A 24,832-nucleotide genomic window follows, 5' to 3' on the forward strand; every position below is an offset into this window, starting at 1 on the left:
CGTGCCGTCTCCAGAAAGCTCGAAATCACTTTCCTCATCGTGTAGGATAGGTTCATCCTCATTAGATAATTCATCGAACTAAGTGTTGTGGTAACTTCTGCCACCGAATGTGTCAGGATGACCAAATGTAATGGGAAGACAGGAGGTGCCATATTAAAACTCGGCGACAACTTTCCAAATGATTTATTTGCTTCCATAATTTTGACTTTTGTATAAATAAAAGATGATGCACGTTTTCAACTGTAAATGTCTTCTGGCCCAGCCCTACCACTCAACAGCGTATTAAGCTGCTATAGAGTAACTACAACCACTTCATAACCGCGAAGTGGAAAAGCGAGGGAACAACAGCAGCTGAACAAGGGCCTGGCATACCTCATGCTCTGCCGAATAGTAACCGTTGGGTATTGCAGTGGGAAGCTGTAAAAGATCGCATGAAATCTGTGGAATGAATCGCTCGCTATTTTCGAAGTGCTACCTGCAGTCCAGCTAGCACAATGACTGCTAGCAGAGAATTTAAAAAAATGGCGTTCAGTGGTCGAATGGCTCATCAAAAGGCATATACTTCTGTATCGGTGATACGTGGGACGTGTAGTAATGTAGGGAGCAAAGACACAGAACAGTGGACGACTCTAAACGAGTGATATGGAGTGACGGCACTTAGGTGGAAGTGTTTGGGTTTTTTTCAATGCCTGGAGTACATTACTTGCTAACAATGTAGCGCCAAGGAGAAATACGGAGACACGTAGTGGAGTAACCTTACGGGAATGTTTTGCATAGTAAGGATGCGGTCCTCTGCTGAGAAGTACACGCTCCTACTGTACGTGCACGGTGGAGGGTAAGAAATACTCTTTTCCCTCCCCATTCCCTATTGCCCTTTCCCCCTTCCCTCACCCTCCACCCCCCCCCCCCCCCACCCCCCGTCACTCAACCCCAGGTAATCGGACAAGGTGAAGCCAGCATCACCTGAGCAAATCCTCGCAAAGCAAACAAAGAACAGTGCAATAATCTCAAGTTAAATTAAGTGTTTGAATAATGTTGCATGACTTGCCCATATTATATAAAACTTAGTCAATGTAAAGTACTTTGACTCTCAACATGATACGATAATAAGTTTCTTCAATGAATGACTTTTTACGAAAATTGGAAAGCGCGTCTTATTAGCTGTACTAAAGTTGTACATCAATATTTAGCTTAAAACATATGGCAAAAGTTATCTTTTTGTGAGTTGTTAAAGGAAAAACTGATTTTCGAACCAAAGAGAGCAAAAACGATTTAGATAAATACATTCATAACTGAGATACAAAGTTAAAATGACAGTACTGTATTTAATATATTAAGCAACAATGGAGATGTAGAAATTTTCAAGATGGTGCTATAACCTTATTACTGTGCTGAAGGTGGCACAACCTAGCCTGGCTTCCGTTAGAAAAATTGTCAAAGTTAAGAGTTGTAGAGCTGAGGTTATTATAGAACTTAAACGAAGTACAGTATGGCCCCGAAAAATTGGAATTTGGTCGTCGTCAAAAACGATATAAATAATTTTGTAGTCGAAAAGGATGGTATGTTAGCACTTCTGCAGACGCTGGAAATAATTTGTCACAGATGTTCTTTTCACCGTCTGCACTGAGAGTACATAAAGACCAATGTGTCATGAATACGACGCCGTCGTCTGGGGGAAGCACCCAAAGATCAATTGAAGAAGCTCGAATCTGTGCTGAATCGTGTTCTCGGGCTGGCTCTGCACCTGCCAAGAGATTATACATCCGGACCACTCCACTATATCCTCGAGGTGCCATGCCTGAAAGACCATTTTTAGACGATATCTCGTACCTTTAATGCGAAGACACACCTGTTCCGGACTATAAAGGCAACACTTGGGGAAATATTGGGAGCAACCTCACCACGAGTCCTTGGTTGTTTCTCCTTTTTTTTCTTTTGTAACAGATACCTTACCGTCTTGTCCCTTCTTCTTGTCAGTTTTTTGTACATTCTTTCCCTCTCTCTATCTCTGGCGAACCTCCTCATTCCTTACCGTTACAGTCCATCTAATTTTCAAAGTTCTTTCGTAGCACCACATCTCAAATGGTTCCACCCACTTCCGGTTTTCCCACATTCCTTGTTTCACTACAATACTATGCTGTCCTCCAAACGTAAATTCCCAGAAATTTCTTCTTCAAATTAAGGTCTGTGTTTGATAGTACTATACTTCCCTTGGCTCTCTTTGCTAGTGCTAGTCTGCATTTTATGTCCTCCTTGGTCAGTCATGCGTTATTCTGCCGCTCAAGTAATGGAATGCCTTAACTTAATTTACTTAGTGATCATTAATCCTGATGATTAGTTTTTCACGGCTCTCATTTCTGCTACTTCTCATTACCTTCTTCTATTTCTGAACTACTCTCAATCCATATTTTGTACTCGTTAGGCTGTCCTTTCCATTCAGCAGGTTCTGTAATTCTTCTTCACTTTCACTGTGGATAGCATTGTCATATGTGAATCTTATCGTTGATATCCTTTTACCTTGAATTTCGTTTGCACTCTTGAACCTTTCTTTTATTTCTCATTGCTTCTTCTGTGTACAGGTTGAACAATAAGGGTAAAAGACTTCATCCCTGTCTTAATTACTTTTAATCCTAGTACTTCACTCGCTGTGTTCCAGTGTTACTGTTTCCTCTATGTTCTTGCAGATATTATGTATTACACGTCTCTCTCTGTAGCTTATCCCCGTTTTTCTCAGAATTCCGTTCATATTGCACCGTTTTACATTGTCGTATTCTTTTTCTAAGGGGAGAAATCGTGTAATCGAGTGACGACTTTCTTTCAGTCTTGCTCCCGTTATCAAACACGATGTTAGAAGTGCCTCTAAGGTGACTTTACCTTTCTTAAAGCCCAAACGTTTTCTAACTGATCCTCAATTCCTCAATTTCCTTTCACAGTCAGCAAAAAACAAGTGGTTCAAATCGCTCTGAGCACTTTGGGACTTAACTTCCGAGGTCATCAGTCCCGTAGAACGTAGAACTACTTAAACCTGACTAACCTAAGGACATCACACACATCCATGCCCGAGGCAGGATTCGAACCAGCGACCGTAGCTGTCGCGCGGTTCCATACTGTAGCGCCTAGAACCGCTCGGCCACTCTGGCAGGCTGACAGCAACATTGATGCGTGAGTTGTTAAGCTGAATGTACGATAGTTCTCGCGCTCGTCGGCTCTTGCAATCTTCGGAACTTTTGGGATGATTCTTTTCCGAACGTTTGATGGCATATTGCCAGTCTCATAATTCTGTACACGAAAGAGAAGAGTCGTTTTGTTGCCAGCTCCCACCAATGATGTTATCTACCCCTTCTTTGATCTTAAGCCTTCAAAGGATCTTTAAATTCTGATTCTCGTACTAGATTCCCTATCTCTTCCCGATTGCCTCTTGTTCCTTCTTATATCACACCAGAGATGTCTTGCTCCTTATAAAGGCCTTCAGTGTTCCCTTTCCAACTGTCTGCTCCCTCCTCTACCTTTAACAGCATAATTCCCATTGCCCTCTTACTGTTACCTCCCTTGTTTTTAAATCCACTAAAGGTTGTTCTGGATGCTGAGTCAGTCCTTCCAACCATCATCTCTTTTTTGATGATTTTCTCCTGCAGCCATTTCGGCTTGTCTTCCCAGCACTTCCTATTCATTCCATTCCAATGTGACTTTTATCTCTGAATCCTGAATTTCCCTGAATATTTTTATACTTCCGTCTTTGTCAATCAACTGAATTATTTCTTCTGTAGCGCATGGTTCCTTGTAGCTACCTTCCTTGTACCTATATTTTTCTTTTTACTTCTATGATTGCTCTTTCCAGAGATGTTCAATTCCCGCCAACTAAACTGCATGCTGAGCAGTTCATTATCGCAATACCCTCAGAGAAATTCAACGGTGTCTCTTAATTCCTTAACTTTTTGCCATCCCTTAGTTCTTACGGAATAAATTCTAATCTATTAGCAGTGAACCTTGTTTTACCTCTCACGTATTACACACTGCACAGTTCAACCTCCATTCACCCTTACATAAATACCCCAAAGAAACAGCACGAAAGATATGCATGTGTGGTCCTCTAAAACGAACGCCTCCAAGCTTAATCGATGGATAACGAATATAAGATTAATGTGTCATTCATGAGGTTTCCTTCTCTTACCATGCTTATCGAACAACAACGAAAATAGTGGTATTTTTCCGCCATTTTCTACCTCCAACGCTCTTTCACCAGGTATGCTATTCTGAAATATTTTTCAGTCCATAAGAATACAACCTCCTATGCGCTCTGTCCATGCTACATGGATTCTGTGGAATCCAGCGTTGTGAACTGCACTTCCTCGTTCTGCGCTGTGTAAGGGGAGTAGATGTCAATCCGTGTACGACACAACTCCCTTCCCAGACCTCTTTAGCTGACAGTGGTTTCTGACGAATGTGTTGCCACGTATCTCTCTCTGTCAGTCTAGTACGTGGTGCTAGCCAGTATCATTCAATGAAATGATTTATAATTTGACTTCGGATCATAAAGAGTGAACTAATATAAATACAAATCGAAAAGAATTTAAAGAATATTAAATGTATTGAGAAAAAATTTAGCTGCCTTACAAGGTGCGAGTAGAAACGCATTCCGAGGGCTCCAAACAAACTTAATTATGTATAAAAAAAAGTTCATCCATCCAGGGAATCAAAAATCTCAACGAGTTTTGCCACTTACGACATTGATACTGGCAAGATATGGGTGCTGGGAATTTGGAGACCTTTGAGAATGTTTCAATTTTAAGTCTGAAGTCAGGCTACCAATTGATGAATGAGTTTTCGAGTATGAAAATATCCCACATAAATGGCAGCATGTTGTGACTGCGTTGATTTGGAAGCTTGTATTTATAACATTTCCAAAGAACCACTGAAACGTACCCTTAGAAAAATTATAAATGAATGTGCTTAAACTGACACATAATAATTTTAGCGCAACGCAATCTTACTTTCAATAATACCTAGAAAAGAATGGCCTGACTAACAATAACCTATACCTTTCATGAATCACTTAGCTCACAAAAATCTTCGTTACTCGAACTACTGCAATACAGCGAGAGCCAATACTGCCAGCTAAATAAAAGATTCTAACAACTGAAGGCACTAACTACTGATAGGCATAGTTAGCAAATGAAAGATTTTTATAGAGAACAAACAATGTATTTACCTTAATCATTTTAAAATGTCATTATGTATATCATTTTAAAATGTCATATAAGTTCATTACATCCAGTATTACAAATTTACTCTCTCTGATGGACACACGTCCAGATCATCCGCTCTCAATACTCCGCCATCTCTCTCTCCACATCCACCACTGCTGACGGCTCACCTCCAACTGCGCAACGCTACGCACTGTTAACAGCCAATTGCCCAACACTACAATAGCAAATTCCAATAATGTAAACCAGCCACAGACTGCACACAGTACAGTCAGTGATTTTCATATAGAGCGCTACATGGCGTTACCAACATAAAAACCTAAACAGCCTACTTACACGATGAACCCCAGCATGTGACATAAATTTCAACTTCACACGTCTATCAGTTCCTCACAAGGAATCTGTCTTAGCAGATGGACGAATAAATTGTTGGATAACAACAACAACAACAACAACAACAATAACAACAATAATAATAATAATAATAATATTTTAATGACATTTTTACAAACCAACAGTTTTAGGATTTTTTCCTTATTTTTATTGTGAAAGCTTGCTTCTTCCAAATTTCGTGATTCTACAGGTAGGTCAACAGGGAGGTACCTGATAGATTTTTGCGAATGAGTTTGTATCGAAACGTGACAAAAATGGGCTTGTCGTTTGAGTGCATTGACTTAAAAGCTTACATTCATTACGTGGGTGAGGTACTGTTGAACTTAGTATGTAGCGCAAGTTGCAACTTGATGAGTCTACCAGTTCTCGAGAAAAAGTGGTTTTAACAGAGAGACAGACAGGCGACGGCAAGAATGTGAACGTATAAGGAGTCTATTTTGCCAGCTAAGGTATGGAAGATAAGACACAACCTAATTATTCGTTGTGCAGAACAATAGCCGTTTTGTTTTATTGGGCCTGTACAGTAGTATGGGCTTTGTCATTGGGACCGGCTTGATGGGTAACGAAAGTGGCGTAGATGTAAGAGCATAGCTCTTATGACAATCAATTAATGGAACCACCCTGTCCATAAACTCAGTTAAAGCTTTACCCTTGTAGTGAGACAGCATTGGACAATCATTCATAGAGAAATAAGCAGAGCCGCGCGGGGTAGCCGCGTGGTTCAGGCGCCTTGCCACGGTTCCCGCGGCACCCTGCGTCGGAGGTTCGAATATTCCCTCGAGCATGAGCATGAGCATACAGTGAATGGTAGTTTACGCTTTGGTACACTGGATGGGGGTCAGACAAAGATACTGACCGTTAGAGGAAAGCAGTGCTAGCCAGCATTAACTTTTTAGCCTGTCCAAATTTTGCAAATAAGCACTGTTAATCAGAATCTTAGGCACAGACGGCCACTTTCCCTGAAACTCTCCGTGTTAAATAACCGCTATAGCAACAATTCTGTCTCATTGGGACCTGATTTCTTATGGTGTGTTCGCATTTCCATTGCTGGTACAGTCCGTCTGCAAACCACATGGTTCTAGCCTTTTCGTACCATGATAAGATAGTTTCGCTGTATGCTACTAATACCAGGAAGTCAATCCAATACTATCTCATAATAGGAGAAACAGTCCACGAGTCACTGCCCACTAGTTGCGACTAATTGAATATCTCAAATTACAATGGACATTCGTAATTCCAATCACAACAGCATCTGCGACGGTTCCATGCCAGCGTTGGGTAACCTGCCTCGCTACTGCCTTCATCTCTTTCTCTCTCCCGCAATTAAGTGTTATATTTCTTTCTTATATAAACGTGCACAGTTTTTCCCGGTGCTGCTATCACTGTAATGCATCCAAGCAATTCTGCGACCTACCTCAGTCTTTCTTTACCTTGCAGGATTTCATTATTGATGTAGCTGTTGCCTTTCCATTACTAACCTGTTTAAAATGGGATTCGCTCACTCTTCACTTCTTAATCCATCATCACATCGATTCCATTCGTTTTTTATCGTGGAGACTAGGTCTAATGACGACTGCAGTAGGCCCAGTAGGGAAAAAGTAGAAGAGTATTTGTCTGTTTTTCAGCCATGCAACTGGAAAAGCGGACCATCTCTTCCGTGTTAATAAAGCTTGCTTCTAAATGAGTGTGCCTGTTCTCAGTTTGTTTCTACTAGACTGAGCAATAGAGTGCAGAGGATGTCCGACCCCTTTCTCGTGAACTGAGAGACTTTTGTTATTAATCTTCGAGGTACTACCCTTGCCTCAACAAACTCTGAGCAAGAATGCATGAGGAAGCATGATGTTACATGTGTACAAGAAAACCTAAATAACATGCGAAAAATACTCAGAACATATTTGTCCCGATCACGAATTTTCACGATGACACATTAATTTGTAAGCGTATCTAAACTGCGTAAAAATGTTTGCAATATTCAGCTGTAAAAGTATAAGTAGAAGACAAATTAAGTTTTGTTTTACTTATTGTGGTACTACAACACCCCAACCGAGTATTAGGGTAAGAGCATTTCACTAGAGTAGTCGAGAGTTCACTAGTAATTCTGTGAAAATATAATAAACATACAAAAATAAACTCCTCTTGCCTTTTCTACATCTACATGACTACTCTGCAATTCACATTTAAGTGCTTGGCAGAGGGTTCATAGATCCACAATCATACTAACTCTCTACTATTCCACTCCCGAACAGCGAGCGGGAAAAACGAACACCTAAACCTTTCTGTTCGAGCTCTGATTTCTCTTATTTTATTTTGATGATCATTCCTACCTATGTAGGTTGGGCTCAACAAAATATTTTCGCATTCGGAAGAGAAAGTTGGTGACTGAAATTTCGTAAAAAGGTCTCGCCGCGACGAAAAACTTCTATGCTGTAATGACATCCATCTCAACTCGTGTATCATATCTGCCACACTGTCTCCCCTATAACGCAATAATACAAAACGAGCTACCCTTTTTTGCACCCTTTCGATGTCCTCCGTCAACTCCACTTGGTAAGGATCCCACACCGCGCAGCAATATTCTAACAGAGGACGAACGAGTGTAGTGTAAGCTGTCTCTTTAGTGGACTTGTTGCATCTTCTAAGTGTCCTGCCAATTTAACGCAACCTTTGGCTCGCCTTCCCGGCAATAATATCTATGTGGTCCTTCCAACGGAAGTTGTTCTTAATTTTAACACCCAGGTACTTAGTTGAATTGACAGCCTTGAGAATGGTACAATTTATCGAGTAATCGAATTCCAACGGATTTCATTTGGAACTCATGTGGATCATCTCACACTTTTCGTTATTTAGCGTCAACTTCCACCTGACACACCACGGATGACCTTACTAGACGGTAAATTACAGCATCATCTGCGAACAATCTAAGAGAACTGCTCAGATTGTCACCCAGGTCATTTATATAGATCAGGAACAGTAGAGGTCCCAGGACGCTTCCCTGGGGAACACCTGATATCTCCTCAGTTTTACTCGATGATTTGCCGTCTACTACTACGAACTGCGACCTTCTTGACAGGAAATCACGAATCCAGTCGCATAACTGAGACGATACCCCATAGCTCCGCAGCTTGATTAGAAGTCGCTTGTGAGGAACGGTGTCAAAAGCTTTCCGGAAATCTAGAAATACGGAATCAACTTGAGATCCCCTTTCGATAGCGGCCATTACTTCGTGCGAATAAAGAGCTAGCTGCGTTGCACAAGAGCGATGTTTTCTGAAGCCATGCTGATTACGTGTCAATAGATCTTTCCCTTCGAGGTGATTCATAATGTTTGAATACAGTATACGCTCCAAACCCCAACTGCAGACCGACGTCAATGATATAGGTCTGTAGTTAAATGGATTAATCCTACTACCTTTCTTGAACACTGGTGCGACCTGCGCAATTTTCCAGTCTGTAGGTACAGATCTATCGGTGAGCGAGTGGTTGTATATGAGTGCTACGTAGGGAGCTATAATATCAGCGTAATCTGAAAGGAAGCTAATCGGTATACAATCTGGACCTGAAGACTTGCCAGTATCAAGCGATTTGAGTTGCTTCGCAACCCCTAAGCTACCTACTTCTAAGAAATTCATGCTAGCAGATGTTCGTGTTTCAAATTCTGGAATATTCCATTCGTCTTCCCTGGTGAAGGAATTTCGGAAAAATGCGTTCAATAACTCCGCTTTAGCGGCACAGTTGTCGATAACAGTACCATCGGCACTACGCAGCGAAGGTATTGACTGCGTCTTGCCGCTTGTGTACTTTACATACGACCAGAATTTCTTCGGATTTTCTACCAAGTTTCGAGACAATGTTTCGTTGTGGAACCTATTAAAGGCATCTCGCATCAAAGCACGTGCCAAATTTCGCGCGTCTGTAAGTTTTAGCCCATCTTCGGGATTTCGCGTTCTTCTGAACTTCGCATACTCTTTCCGTTGCCTCTGCAACAGCGTTCGGACCTTTTTTGTGTACCACGGGGGATCCGTTCCATCTCTTACCAATGAATATCTCAATTGCTGTTGCTACTATATCTTTGAATTTGAGCCACATCTCGTCTACATTCGCATAGTCAGTTCGGAAGGAATGGAAATTGTCTTTTAGGAAGGCTTCTAGTGACACTTTACCCGCTTTTTTAAATAAAATTATTTTGCGTTTGTTTCTGATGGATTTGGATGAAATGGTTTTGAGCCTAGCTACAATGACCTTGTGATCACTAATCCCTGTATCAGTCATGATGCTCTCTATCAGCTCTGGATTGCTTGTGTGTTTTCACAACCATTTACAATTCGCGTGGGTTCGCGGACTAACTGCTCGAAATAATTTTCGGAGAAAGCATTTAGGACAATCTCGGAAGACGTTTTCTACCTAAAACCGGTTTTGAACAAGTATTTTTGCCAACATACCGAGGGTAGGTAGAAGTCCCCACCAACTATAACCGTATGAGTGGGGTATTTATTTGTTACGAGACTCTGAAACGTCCCCTTAGAACAATTTATACACGACTGTGCTTAAGCTGACACACAATATTTTTAGCGCAACGCAATCTGACTTTCAAAAATTCCTACGAAAGAATGGCCCTGACTAACATTAACCTATATGTTTCACAAATCGCTTACCTCACAAAAATCTTCGTGACTCGAACTACTGCAATAAAGCGAGCGCCACTACTGCCAGCTAACTAAAAGATTCAAACTATGGAAGTCACTAACTACTGATAGGCACAGTTAGCAAATGAAAGATTTTAATAGAGAACAAACAATGTATTTACCTTTATAGTCATATTATATATAGCAGCTCATCACACCAATTCTTACAAATTTCAAAACTCCGCCATCTCTCTCCCCACGTCCACCACTGCTGGCGGCTCACCTCCAACTGCGCAACGCTACGCTCTGTTAGCATCCAGCTACCGCTGCCCAACACTACAATGGCAGACAACATTGCAAACCAGCCACAGACTGTACAATTCTTACAAATTTCAAAACTCCGCCATCTCTCTCCCCACGTCCACCACTGCTGGCGGCTCACCTCCAACTGCGCAACGCTACGCGCTGTTAGCATCCAGCTGCCGCTGCCCAACACTACAATGGCAGACAACAATGCAAACCAGCCACAGACTGCACACGGCACAGCCAGTGATTTTCATACAGAGCGCTACGTGGCGGCGGCGTTACCAATAAAAAAACCTAAACAGCCTACTTACATAGCCCCCATGCTCCCCACAAAAAACTTTTACAAATTCTTTTGGGCAGTGGCCAATAATCATTTGATAAAACTTTTCATAATTACTATAACAAAGGTATCAAATGTACACACTTATTGATACAATGTTGGTCAGAAGCTAAAATTTTCTCACAGCCCATAAAGACAGTTCTGATCATTCATCAAAGTAAAATTGAAGTGTTTTTCTCAAAGTCTGAGTAGTAAAAGAAAATGCACACGGAATTAGTGGATTTCCATGCAGTCTTGAAGAAGTAGTGTTGTCCTTCCAACGGAAAGACAGTGCTGACTCTTGACATGCAGACAGGTAATGGGCCACAACAGAGCAAACCCACAGCAGAGTCAGTCGAAGTTTTCAAGAATATTGGTAGGTAGGTCGTCACAGAGTAGACCCATTGTAGTCCTGGTAGAGATTAAGGTATTGGTGGGCCACCAGAAGTGCAGACCCACTGCAGTCCTTGTAGAGATGGCCAGCAGCCATCTGTTTGACTGTGCAGGTGCACAATCACCATTGAAGAGTCTTGCAGAGAATACAGCAAGTCCATAAACCACAACTTGTCCACTCACAAAGAATTTGTTTGAAATGTCCTTAGATCCAGCAATGCTGTTATCCAGTCCCTTGCTGATTTATTAACACATGTGCAAACACTATCAGTCCCTACTTCTCACATATTGTCCATATACTATGACCAACAGAAACATGTGCAGTGAAATGTAATTTACAAGTTACTTAATTTGATGAACTGGTGTCAATTACAATTTTATAACATAAGAATACAATAACAAAGGTACAAAAAACATCATTGAAGAACATAATAGTACAGATAACATTTGCAGTAATACAGGCTTTACAAAATAATCGAAATAACATATACATCAGTGTTACAGGAATTGTGACAGGAGTACATACATAAACAATCAGAATAAATTTCGAAACATCAACTTCACACATGAGCATTAAAACAGAACAGAATAAATAATTTCTAAACATATTTACAAAGAAAACGACATATTATTAATGCAAATTATATTTGAGGATAACAGTATTCCTCATCATAGTGAATGTAGCTGAATATTAGAAAATTCTACAACATAAGTCTTATCAGATGAACATATAAAGACTGGAAGAACATAAATACACAAGGATACACAAACACATAGTGGGATAACACAAGGAAAGGGCAGGGTTTATTTTACTGCAGTATTTTGCAAACATAACTTTCTTTACTTCTAGGAGATCTCCCTTCATTCTTCACTATTTCCAAAAAGTCCTATCTATACCTGCTTTCTGTACTTTTCTCCTATAACCTCTCAGTGCATTTCTTCAAATTCATCGCAACTCATTCTCTTATATAGGTTACCCCCTCTTAAGCTAACTTAAATCTACCGAGCTCAGATGCTTAACTAAGGGACGAGGCAATGCAGCAGCACAAAACAATTTACACAAACAGCAATGATAAAAAAATGGAAATTGGCAAGAAAAAGGCAGCAATATTACAACTAATATAAGGCAATGCGCAGCAAACAAGAAAAATAAATCAGTAATAAAACTGGCTTAACCTAGTAATACAAAGTGACATTCAGTAGCACTATGAATGGCAAACAGCCGCAGCAAATGCTATAACTTATACTTAAACATGACAAAGCTCAAGCAGAAAAAATGTTACACTAAAGACACCAATGCAGATAAGGACAATATCTATTCACATCTTAATGTCTATGCAATTAAAGTGGTGCACCACAAAAACTAATGCTACAACAAATTACCAAGTACTTGAAAAGAAAATCATATATACAATTACTGTTATTAGTCCCTTCCTATTGTTCTTTCCATTCAAAGAGCTCATTTTTCGAAGAATGTGGAACATCAAATAATTATTTAATAGATCTGTCGACAGAAAGTGTTCACATTAGCAAATGCATTTAATTTTATTTTATAAAACCAATGCTGCAACACATCTGGAAACCAGATATCAAATGAAATAAGCAACTATGAAAGGCAAAGCATAAAATTATCATTCAATAGTCATGTGACATTTCATAAGTTAGTACAAATTCTCTCAACTCTCGTAGAAAGACGCTTGTCATTATCAGGTGTGCAGAAGTAAATAAGTATCTTTTCCAAGTAATGAGCGTGTCGTTTTTGCGATGCTTTGTACAAAGGAATGTCAATAGCGAGGATAATGGCCTCCCTTTTTTTTTCTTGTGCCTCTGAAAGGCACACACTAATGGCTTGTTTCCTGGTGGCTGTCGCCCACTGGTCGCCCACGACGCATTACGTGCAGGTGGTCACTTAACTTTCTTACCGAAATATTTACGACACCAGTTTCCGCTACAGTGGCAGTCTCATATAAAAAAAATTCACAGGTCAAGATTTTTGCGTTACAAATTTGTAGAAATAAAATCATTTAAAAATAATAGTGTTCAAAAATTTTCGACAGCATAGTGATACATTCACACATGTACACACATTTTATAACTCTTAAAGTACGATTCTCGGTTTCCAACATCCTTTTTCACAAACCAGAGTCCCTAACCACTAGTCATTATTCCTTACCTTATTACACATATGTATATTCGTCGACACTTCTTCAATATGTCATCATAACAGATAGGTAGCATAACCAAATAACTCATATAGCATCAGCTTAAACATACCTCAACAGCATAATTCACATCGTCGTCGTAATAATAACATCATAACACCTCAGTCAAATCTCAAAAATGTCATAGCTTTCTGCAATAATTTCAAAGCCTAAAAAAAATTCTCTGCTCATGTCAAAAGTGTCATCTACCTCAAACCTACTTTAAAAATCATGATCCCATACCAAATACATCATTCAAAACTGTCATGGTATCACAATGGTTCCGAAAAAATATGAATATTTCACAAAGTACAGACAAAATAGAATTTCATAAGTGTGAAATCATCCAACTGTGTAATTGCGTAAACATGTGTCACTGACGTAATAAAAGAAATGTTTGTCTCTCATTTAAATGATCAGATAGCTGTGTAATTTATGTGTTAGAGAAATATGGTACCGATGTGTAAAGTTGTATAAGCAAATACCATATTAGCTAGGGCTCCTTGTGCTTGCCAAACACATGATACACAATGTAGGCGTGTACCCCCCTGAGGATTAATGTAATTATATCCTCAGGTGTTACAGATTACACCAATGGAATGAAATGTATCACAGAAAACCTTTGTATCATTGTACTTCGAATATCTTTAAAAATAAATGTCTTAAGTACAAAATTAATCACTCAAATACATGTAATGTAGCGATAAACTGTGTGTCTTGTAGTAAGATAATTATGTGGAAGTGTCGTAGTTATCGTCCTCTGTTAGCAAAATTCTGCTGAAGTCAATGTACTTACCTCGTAATAAACGAAGTGAATTGCTTTGCGTATAAATATCTTAGTTATTACGCTTATTGCTGTGATGAAGTAAGTGCTGTACAGTAACGTATTGTTGTGCTACAGAAAAGGCTGTCTCATTGTAGCTACACCTCAAAGTTACTACTAAAACATGTTTTACTTTCCAGAATAATTCAGAAAAACTGTGCAGATATAAAACAGATAAACTGCAAAAGCAACTTAGTAAATTGTCACTCATTAGTAGCGTCGTGATAAAATCGTGTAGCTGTCACATGAACTAATCACTGTGTCATCTGGTATCTCACAGAAAGTACTTTAAATCCAGAATGTATTTTCAAGTAAACCAAAATGTTCCATTGAAATCTCATTAGCAGTACTGGTAAATGTTCTAAGTATGTGAGCCTTATAGTCGTTACGTAATCGTGCAACTAACAAGCAAGAATGTACAAATAACAACACTGTGTCGTCTGTTCACTATAACAATGCATTCGTAATTTCTGTTTACAAATGTTCCCTAGGTTCTAGACTGGATAGTGAACTTCAAAACATTGTTGCATGTTAATAGTTTCTAAGTCTGACAAAGCATACTAATAACGTGAAGTGAAAAATTGTATGGCAAAGACAAAGTTAAAAAGCTGATTATATTTTAATAAACGGTTTTACATGTGAAATGTGGTGTAAACCTTTACTCTTCCTAGTACGCAGACTGTCAACTGAAAAGCAATTATCATGCGATTACGTCGGTAAGGAACACTGGAATTCTGCTCAAGGTTAACTTATGTTATTTATCTCTGTTATTTTTCTCTGTTATTTTTCTCTGATATTTTTCTCTGAGCCAGCCGGCGCACGCGGCTGCCTGCGTTGCGAGTCATTGTCTGTTTCTTTGTTGGCGCGCGTCGTTATTGGGATTAGGAGACCTAACTTCTGCAAATTCACCTTGCCGAGAGGGCCCTGCTCTGTTTGAATCCCGCCAGTTCTGCTGCAATTCAGGTCTGTCGTTACGATCATATCGTCTGTCGTCATGTCGGTAGATTCCATAGTTTCTTTCTTGTAGGTTAAGTGGTGGAGAATTTCTCCCTGAATTATCACTGCACGGTGGACCGTTGCGTCTGAAGTTATTGTGTCTCCCTTGGAAATAATTGTTTTGGTTGCCATATTGTCTGTTTCTATGATTGTCTCTGTTGTATTCATTGCTACGGAAATGCGATCTTTCTCTGTAACTATTATTACTCCGCCAGTGGTTTTCATATGGGTGGTGTCTGTTTTGGTCACGATTTGCGTTATAAGAATAGACTTGTCGTGTCCAATTATTGTTTCTGTCGTCACGGAATTGTGACGGATGTGACCTGTAATTGTAGTGTCCCTGTTTTCGCGTTCCTCGATTTTCAGTGACAATTTCCAATTCTTGTAACAGTCGCTGAAAAGCTTCAATGTCATCTTTGCAGCGTCCTGCCAAAATAATATTCCTTAAATGTTCAGGCAATTTCATAATGCAAATGCGGATGAGTTCTGAAGGGTTATATGGGTTTGAAAGATATTGATTCTTATGCAATATGTCTTCAAAATATTTGACAAGACTGGAAAATTCAGATTGTTCAAAGTGTTTCATCATTATCATGCTATGTTTTACTCGGTCTTGTGTAGCTTGAGACCAATATACTGAGAGGAAGGCATGATAAAATTCTGCTTCACTGTGGCAATCGTGAATGACCGATCGCATTCTTACACCTGGTTCATCCTCCAAGTAGCCACACATAAATTCTAATCTGTGTTCTAATGACCAGTTGGGAGGAAAACAATGAGAGAATTGATGAAGCCACGCTTGTGGATGAATGTCGTGTCCAGAATTCTTAAATGTTTTGAATTTACGTGTTGTAATAAACCGCTTATAGTCAAAATCATTATGTCGGCGAGTCGCATGTCGGTCATTGTTACGTCGTGTCGGCAGTTCCATCTCAAAATTCGGTGCACCTTGCCAATTTCTTTCACCATTTCCGAAATGCCCTGTGTTATTATTTTGTGGCTTTTTACGTATTTCTAAGTCCCTCTTCCCGTATTGGAGCGCGACTGTCCTCTGAAATACGTAATTCTTGTATTACCTGTGTCAGCTGATCTTGCACTTCCCAGATTTCTCTTTGGTGTTGTGTATTAATTTGATTCTGATTTTGTTTGAATTTCCTAATTTGTTCGCACTCTTCTGTATCATTCAGATCATCATCTACCTTTGTAGATAAGTTAGTGAACTGATCTGAAAGTTCGGCTACTTTCTCCGATAGTGAACACATTTCCACAGTGTGTTTTTCTGAACCAAGTTTCAGAGTGTCCATTTGTGTTGAAATCGAATCTACTGTGACCTTTAAGTTTTCCTGAGTTCTTGCAAGTTGCGTAACCGAATCGGTGGATGCAACTGAGTCCATTTTAGCTTGCAAGGTGTCGTGATTTTCACGAACAATAGTTTGCAGTTCTTTTATGGCTGCTTCATGATTCTGTAATGCATTTTCATGTTGCGAAAAAATAGGTTGAAAATGATCAAAAATTTGTGTTTTTACGTCATTACAGATTTTTTGGCATTTCGATTCAATGTTATGTAATTCAGTAGTTAAATCTTCACGTGTTTATTCAAGTGTGGTGTCTAACTTTCGAAGATTTTGTTCCATTGTGTCTAACATTTGAAGCTTTTGCTGTGTTTGTCTCTGATTTTGTTCCATTGTGTCTAACTTTTGAAGATTTTGTTCCATTGTGTCTAACTTTTGAAGCTTTTGCTGTGTTTGTCTCTGATTTTGTTCCAAGGTGTCTAACTTTTGAAGATTTTGTCCCATTTGTTTCTGATTTTGTTCAAGCGCTGTGTCTAACTTTTGTAGCCTTTGCCCCATTTGTTGCAATAACTGTAATAACAGTGCACTGGTGTCTGAAACATGTTCCTCAGTGCTTTTCGGCAGTGCATTTGAACCGGCAATGTTCGCATTTTGAAAAGCCAAAAACCTGTCTTGATTTATTTGAGAAAACGGTGAGGACGCAAAATCTGAATCTACAGTATTTGCAAGATTGTGTCCTGTCATTTCGTAATCCTGAGGCGAGCTGTTGCCGACCGATCGATCGATAATGCTTCCCTGTTGACTAATTGTTTCACTGCCTACACCATTATTTGCAGCCCGCTCCATTTCCCTATGCGCTATTACCAAATTACTACTTTGAACGTTAGTGAATTCATTACATGGTGACGCTAACACATTGTTTTCGTCTTCACTGTCATTTCTCAGTTTACTCTGGAGCCTAGTGTTACGTTTTTCACACGCCATTATTGTCACAATATTTCACACGACAACACAGAAAACACAATTTGAAGAACAAAAATAAGAGAACACATTAACATAGCACTGAAAATAATAACTAGTTAATTGCAAGCGCAGCTGCGAAATACTTCGTGCAAAAACTACATGCAAGCCAAAACTGTTTTACTGTACAACAATGAAAATCTGCAACTACAAAGGAAATTCTCTCTATGATTACGCGCTAGCAATAAACAAAGGCTACACTAACTACACAAACTACGAGAAAAAATCAGAAGATTCCAGTGAGGTATCCGTGGCTAAGGGTCGACATATGAAACGTCCCCTTAGAACGATTTATACACGACTGTGCTTAAGCCGACACACAATATTTTTAGCGCAACGCAATCTGACTTTCAAAAATCCCTACGAAAGAATGGCCCTGACTAACATTAACCTATACGTTTCACAAATCACTTACCTCACAAAAATCTTCGTGACTCGAACTACTGCAATACAGCGAGCGCCACTACTGCCAGCTAACTAAAAGATTCAAACTACTCTAGGCACTAACTACTGATAAGCAGAGTCAGCAAATGAAAGATTTTAATAGAGAACAAACAATGTATTTACCTTAATAGTCATAATAAATATAGCAGCTCATGACACCAATTCTTACAAATTTCAAAACTCCGCCATCTCTCTCCCCACGTCCACCACTGCTGGCGGCTCACCTCCAACTGCGCAACGCTACGCGCTGTTAGCATCCAGCTGCTGCTGCCCAACACTACAATGGCAGACAACAATGCAAACCAGCCACAGACTGCACACGGCACAGCCAGTGATTTTCATACAGAGCGCTACGTGGCGGCGGCGTTACCAATAAAAAAACCTAAACAGCCTACTTACAACTCAAACTTTCTCTGAACTGTTCCGCAACTGTATCATCGGAGTCTGGGGGTCGGTAGAAGGAGCCAATTATTAACTTAATTCGGCTGTTAAGTATAACCTCCACCCATACCAATTCGCACGGAGTATCTACTTCGACTTCACTACAAGATAAACCACTACTGACAGACACAAACACTCCACCACCAATTCTGCCTAATCTATCTTTCCTGAACACCGACTGAGACTTCGTAAAAATTTCTGCAGAACTTATTTCAGGCTTTAGCCAGCTTTCTGTACCTATAACGATATCAGCTTCTGTGCTTTCTATTAGCGCTTGAAGCTCAGGAACTTTCCCAGCGCAACTACAACAAATTAAAACTATAATTCCGACTGTTCCTTGATCCAAGCACGTCCAGTAATTGCCATGCACCATTTGACATTGCAGCCCACCCCGTACTTTCCCGAGGCCTTCTAACCTAAAAAACCGCCCAGTCTACGCCACACAGCCTCCGCTACCCGTGTAGCCGCCAGCAGAGTGTAGTGAACTCCTGACCTATTCAGCGGAACTCAAAACCCAACACCCTATGGCGCAAGTCAAGGAATCTGCAGCCAACACGGTCGCAAAACCGTCTGAGCCTCTGATTCAGACCCTCCACCCGGCTCTGCACCAAAGGTCCGCAGTCGGTTCTGTCAACGATGCAGCAGATGGTGCGCTCTGCCTTCATCTCGTAAGCAAGACCGGCAGCCTTCACCAAATCAGATAGCCGCTGGAATCCAGAGAGAATTTCCTCAGATCCAAAGCGACACACGTCATTAGTGCCGACATGTGCCACCACCTTCAGCTGGCTGCACCCTGTGCTCTTCATGGCATCCGGAATGACCCTTTCCACATCAGGAATGACTCCTCCCGGAATGCACACGGAGTGCACACTGGATTTCTTCCCCTCCTTAGCCGCCGTATCCCTAAGGGGCCCCATTACGCGCCTAACATTGGAGCTCCCAACTACCAGTAAGCCCACCCTCTGCGATTGCCCGGACCTTGAAGGCTGAGAATGATCCTCTGAAACAGGGCAGGCAGCTGCATCTGGCTCAGCCAGAGACAGTGCCTGAAACCGGTTTGTCAGACGCACCGGGGAGGCTTTCTGATCAGCCTCCGGAGACGCCTTTCGCTGCCTGCCACGCATTGGAACGACATCCCAATCAACCACAGGCGAGGGCTCAGCCCCACTGCGGGCAGCAACCGGGGCAACCACAGCGGCAGACCGATCTGGGGACAGACGGGACGAGGTTGACATCCCCGTGATACCCAAGTCCGGCTCACCACAGTGGTGCCCATTGGCAACAGCCTCAAGCTGCGAGACTGAAGTCAGCGCCGATTGCAGCTGTGAGTGAAGGGATGCCAAGTCAGCCCTCATCCGAACACAGCAATCGCAGTGCCAGTCTATTCTAATCGATGCTGGACTTATTATTATTATTATTATTATTACGAATATTATCATCCTTAAGTTCCCCTTAAGGAAAATGTTAAGAAAAAACAATTTAAATGGCTTTTTTGTCTCTTTCCGTGTTCTTCCCAAAATTCTCTCATACATTCCCTGCGTTAATAAAACATTCTTGGGTTTCAAGCCGCGTCAAGTGGTTTACTGCCCACAAGCTTTCGGCAGAGATCTCCTCTGCCACTGTCAAGTCATCCACTTGTTCTTTTCTTTTGTCCACTTCTTTCCTGTTTTCTTCTGTTTGAGCTTTTGCTGAAGTTTCCGTTTTCTGATTTTTATTCTCTGTAGTTTTTCCGTCTGTCATGTCTTCTGTCGAGATGTTCTGTTTCCTGAGGTCTTCCATGGTTCTTTCTACCCAGTTGGTTTTCGGTGTATTAATCAAGTTAAGTACACTCCTGGAAATGGAAAAAAGAACACATTGAAACCGGTGTGTGAGACCCACCCTACTTGCTCCGGACAGTGCGAGAGGGCTGTACAAGCAATGATCACACGCACGGCACAGCGGACACACCAGGAACCGCGGTGTTGGCCGTCGAATGCCGCTAGCTGCGCACCATTTGTGCACCGCCGCCGTCAGTGTCCGCCATTTTGCCGTGGCATACGGAGCTCCATCGCAGTCTTTAACACTGGTAGCATGCCGTGACAGCGTGGACGTGAACCGTATGTGCAGTTGACGGACTTTGAGCGAGGGCGTATAGTGGGCATGCGGGAGGCCAGGTGGACGTACCGCCGAATTGCTCAACACGTGGGGCGTGAGGTCTCCACAGTACATCGATGTGGTCGCCAGTGGTCGGCGGAAGGTGCACGTGCCCGTCGACCTGGGACCGGACCGCAACGACGCACGGATGCACGCCAAGACCGTAGGATCCTAAGCAGTGCCGTAGGAGACCGCACCACCACTTCCCAGCAAATTAGGGACACTGTTGATCATGGGGTATCGGCGAGGACCATTCGCAACCGTCTCCATGTAGCTGGGCTACGGTCCCGCACACCGTTAGGCCGTCTCCCGCTCACGCCCCAACATCGTGCAGCCCGCCTCCAGTGGTGCCGCGACAGGCGTGAATGGAGGGACGAATGGAGACGTGTCGTCTTCAGCGATGAAAGTCGCTTCTGCCTTGGTGCCAATGATGGTCGTATGCGTGTTTGGCGCCGTGCAGGCGAGCGCCACAATCAGGACTGCGTACGACCGAGGCACACAGGGCCAACACCCGGCATCATGGTGTGGGGAGCGATCTCCTACACTGGCCGTACACCTCTGGTGATCGTCGAGGGGACACTGAATAGTGCACGATACATCCAAACCGTCATCGAACCCATCGTTCTACCATTCCTAGACCGGCAAGGGAACTTGCTGTTCCAACAGGACAATGCACGTCCGCATGTATCCCGTGCCACACACAATGAATTCACGGTGTTCTTATTTCAATTTCCAGGAGTGTATCTTCTTGGCCAGTCCTTTTTCATTCACCCTGTTTATGTATCCGTTGAACATTTCCATTACTTTCCTGATGTTTGTAATCACAGCCCATATGCATTTCTCAGTATTATGCTCTCTTATTTTTTCCTCTCCATGATTTTCGTTCTTCTCTTGATTAGTGTCGTTTCCGAGATACACACGAGCTCTGGTAAGACTCCTGTACTATAGTCTCTTAATTTGGAATTGGCGGAAATGCTTCTTTCATTGTTTTTGTTGTTTGTAGTTTTGCGATCCTTTCTTCACTGAATGTCGAATTCATTCCTCTTTTCTGTACAATCTCTCCCATGTACCTGAAAATATCTGCATGTTATATCTTCCTATACTTTGTTACCAATAGATGTTTGCTTTCCGTGTCCATGTACTGCGTTTCTTCGTATGAGATTTGTAGTCCTCTGTTGATTGAGATTTGGCGTAGTGTCTCTAGACCTCCTTTAGCTTCTCTTCCGTTATTTGCTATGATGGCTTTACCGTCAGCAAAGGCCAAACATTATGTGTTGACAGTTCTATCTTTGTGTGTCTGATTATTTTATGCAAAACCGCCTTAAGTTGAATGGGTGTCATACCACCTCCCTGTGTCACTGCTGTTTGAGTTTGAATGGTTCCGAGATCTCTCCCTGAACTTAACTGCAGATTTTGTATTTGTTATTGATTCCTATTATTATTATTATTATTATTATTATTATTATTATTATTATTATTATTACTGTTCTTATTGTTGTTTAATTACATTTCGAGGACGCTAAATTCTCTTTCCGTTCCTTCTGCATCCTTTGTAAAGAAGTAACGTATCTGGTTTCTCTTGGTTTGTAAAACTCATTTATTTTTTCACACCAACACGAACTCTATACACGTCCACAGCGTAGACAGGGTGAAGGCTACTTTGCCGCTGCCCGCCTTTTACGCTTGTGTCGCGGTTGTGAAACATTCTGTTTCTTCTTTAACCAGCGTGTCGTATTTTTCAAATGGCTCTGAGCACTGTGGGACTTAACATCTGAGGTCATTAGTCCCCTAGAACTTAGAACTACTTAAACCTAACTGACCTAAGGACATCACACACATCCATGCCCGGGGCAGGATTCGAACCTGCGACCGTAGCGGTCACGCGGTTCCAGACGGAATCGCCTAGAACCGCACGGCCACACCGGCCGGCTGTCGTATTTTCTTATTTTGGATCTGAAATCACGAATATCCATGTATGACTACTATTCGTTTCTGGTTCAGACTGGGTAAATACTAAGTTCCATACACTACGCTTAGAATTTGGCAAATCCCTTTCTCAAAGGTGAAACGGAGTTGAATTTGTTGGTTTTAGAAGTACAATACATCTACATGACTACTCTGCAATTCACATTTAAGTGCTTGGCAGAGGGTTCATCGAACCACAATCATACTATATCTCTACTATTGCACTCCCGAACAGCGAGCGGGAAAAACGAACACCTAAACCTTTCTGTTCGAGCTCTGATTTCTCTTATTTTATTTTGATGATCATTCCTACCTATGTAGGTTGGGCTCAACAAAATATTTTCGCATTCGGAAGAGAAAGTTGGTGACTGAAATTTCGTAAAAAGCTCTCGCCGCGACGAAAAACGTCTATGCTGTAATGACTTCCATCCCAACTCGTGTATCATATCTGCCACACTCTCTCCTCTATAACGCGATAATACAAAACGAGCTGCCCTTCTTTGCACCCTCTCGATGTCTTCCGTCAATCCCACCTGGTAAGGATCCCACACCGCGCAGCAATATTCTAACAGAGAACGAACGAGTGTAGTGTAAGCTGTCTCTTTAGTGGACTTGTTGCATCTTCTAAGTGTCCTGCCAATGAAACGCAACCTTTGGCTCGCCTTCCCGACAATATTATCTATGTGGTCCTTCCAACTGAAGTTGTTCGTAATTTTAACACCCAGGTACTTAGTTGAATTGACAGCCTTGAGAATTGTACTATTTATCGAGTAATCGAATTTCAACGGATTTCTTTTGGAACTCATGTGGATCATCTCACACTTTTCGTTATTTAGCGTCAACTGCCACCTCACACACCATACAGCAATCTTTTCTAAATCGCTTTGCAGCTGGTACTGGTCTTCGGATGACCTTACTAGACGGTAAATTACAGCATCATCTGCGAACAGTCTAAGAGAACTGCTCAGATTGTCACCCAGGTCATTTATATAGATCAGGAACAGTAGAGGACCCAGGACGCTTCCCTGGGGAACACCTGATATCACTTCAGTTTTACTCGATGATTTGCCGTCTATTACTACGAACTGCGACCTTCCTGACAGGAAATCACGAATCCAGTCGCACAACTGAGACGATACCCCATAGCTCCGCAGCTTGATTAGAAGTCGCTTGTGAGGAACGGTGTCAAAAGCTTTCCGGAAATCTAGAAATACGGAATCAACTTGAGATCCCCTGTCGATAGCGGCATACTAGCATCAGAGATTATTATAGCTCCATTTAAAAAAGCGAAGGTGATACCTTTAAGTGAGGACGTTCTCACAATTCATCTGAGTGGAAATAGAATTACGATATATAAATCGATTCTGGTAACATTTGATGTGAACAATGTAGTTGAATCGCAACGTACTTAGAAAAACTCCACTCTGTAGTTATGCTAATGTAATGTTTGAGGAGGACTGCTGATTCGATTGCAGATGTTACGAAACTCTGTGAAACTGGAGTAATACGGCGAGGAATCGGCAGAGGGAAAACCAGTGCTCCCTCTCCATCAGACAGAGCAGATCCGCGCGCTGCCGCCGGCGAGTCATCTCGCCCCCACTTGCCCCCGGCCCCTCCTCCCCCTGTTTGCCACCCTCTTATTCCCGGTAAAGGCGCAGCGACGCCACAGGTCACGTGAAGACCCTGCGCGGCGCCAAGACAAAGGAGCGGCGTGCAGCCATCGCGGCCGTAATTAAGGGCCACGGCGCAGCGGGAGGCGGCGGCGGCGGCGGCGGTGGCGGCGGCGGGGGCGGAGGCGGCGCGACTCTGCCTCCGCTGCGTTGTACCGCGCCGTACTGGGCTGGCTTCGCCTTTGCAGGCGTCAGCGGGTCTCAGCTGCCCAGGGGCTTCGCCGCTGACTTTCCACGTGATACATTTCTGCCTCGTTGCAGCAATAGGCACTTCTACACGAAGGACCAGAAGTATAAGCGGAAAAAATTTACGTGTTCAGTAAACTGAATAAGATAGAAATTATCACTTGGGAGTTATTGAATCAGACAGTAATACTGAGAATTTGTGGGGCGTAAGATGAAAGGAACAGCGGACCAAGCTCTAGAAAATTACATAAGACAAGAAAGTTTCGCGTTCTGGCCCTAGATAGGCCAATCAAACTGGACTGACCGACGCGCTCTCCTCCGCCAATGGAGTCATCGGATGTGGTATGCCGAGACACGTTGTCAACACACCGCTCTGCCGGTCGTTATCGGGGTTATTGACCTTATAATAACTATTGAGCAGTCGA

General features: G+C 41.9%; 1 protein-coding gene across 1 annotated transcript in view; it reads left to right on the plus strand.

The window, feature by feature from the left end:
- Positions 1 to 24,549, plus strand: part of LOC126267871 (translation initiation factor IF-2-like) — a 128,185-nt gene extending 103,636 nt beyond the window's left edge. The window contains exon 5 of the mRNA XM_049973181.1: positions 24,204 to 24,549. Coding sequence (XP_049829138.1) covers positions 24,204 to 24,549 — 346 coding nt within the window. The remainder of the gene's footprint in view (positions 1 to 24,203) is intronic.
- Positions 24,550 to 24,832: the final 283 nt, after the last annotated feature.

The sequence above is a fragment of the Schistocerca gregaria genome, chromosome 4 (assembly GCF_023897955.1).
Source record: "Schistocerca gregaria isolate iqSchGreg1 chromosome 4, iqSchGreg1.2, whole genome shotgun sequence".
In the NCBI taxonomy this organism is placed as follows: domain Eukaryota; kingdom Metazoa; phylum Arthropoda; class Insecta; order Orthoptera; family Acrididae; genus Schistocerca; species Schistocerca gregaria.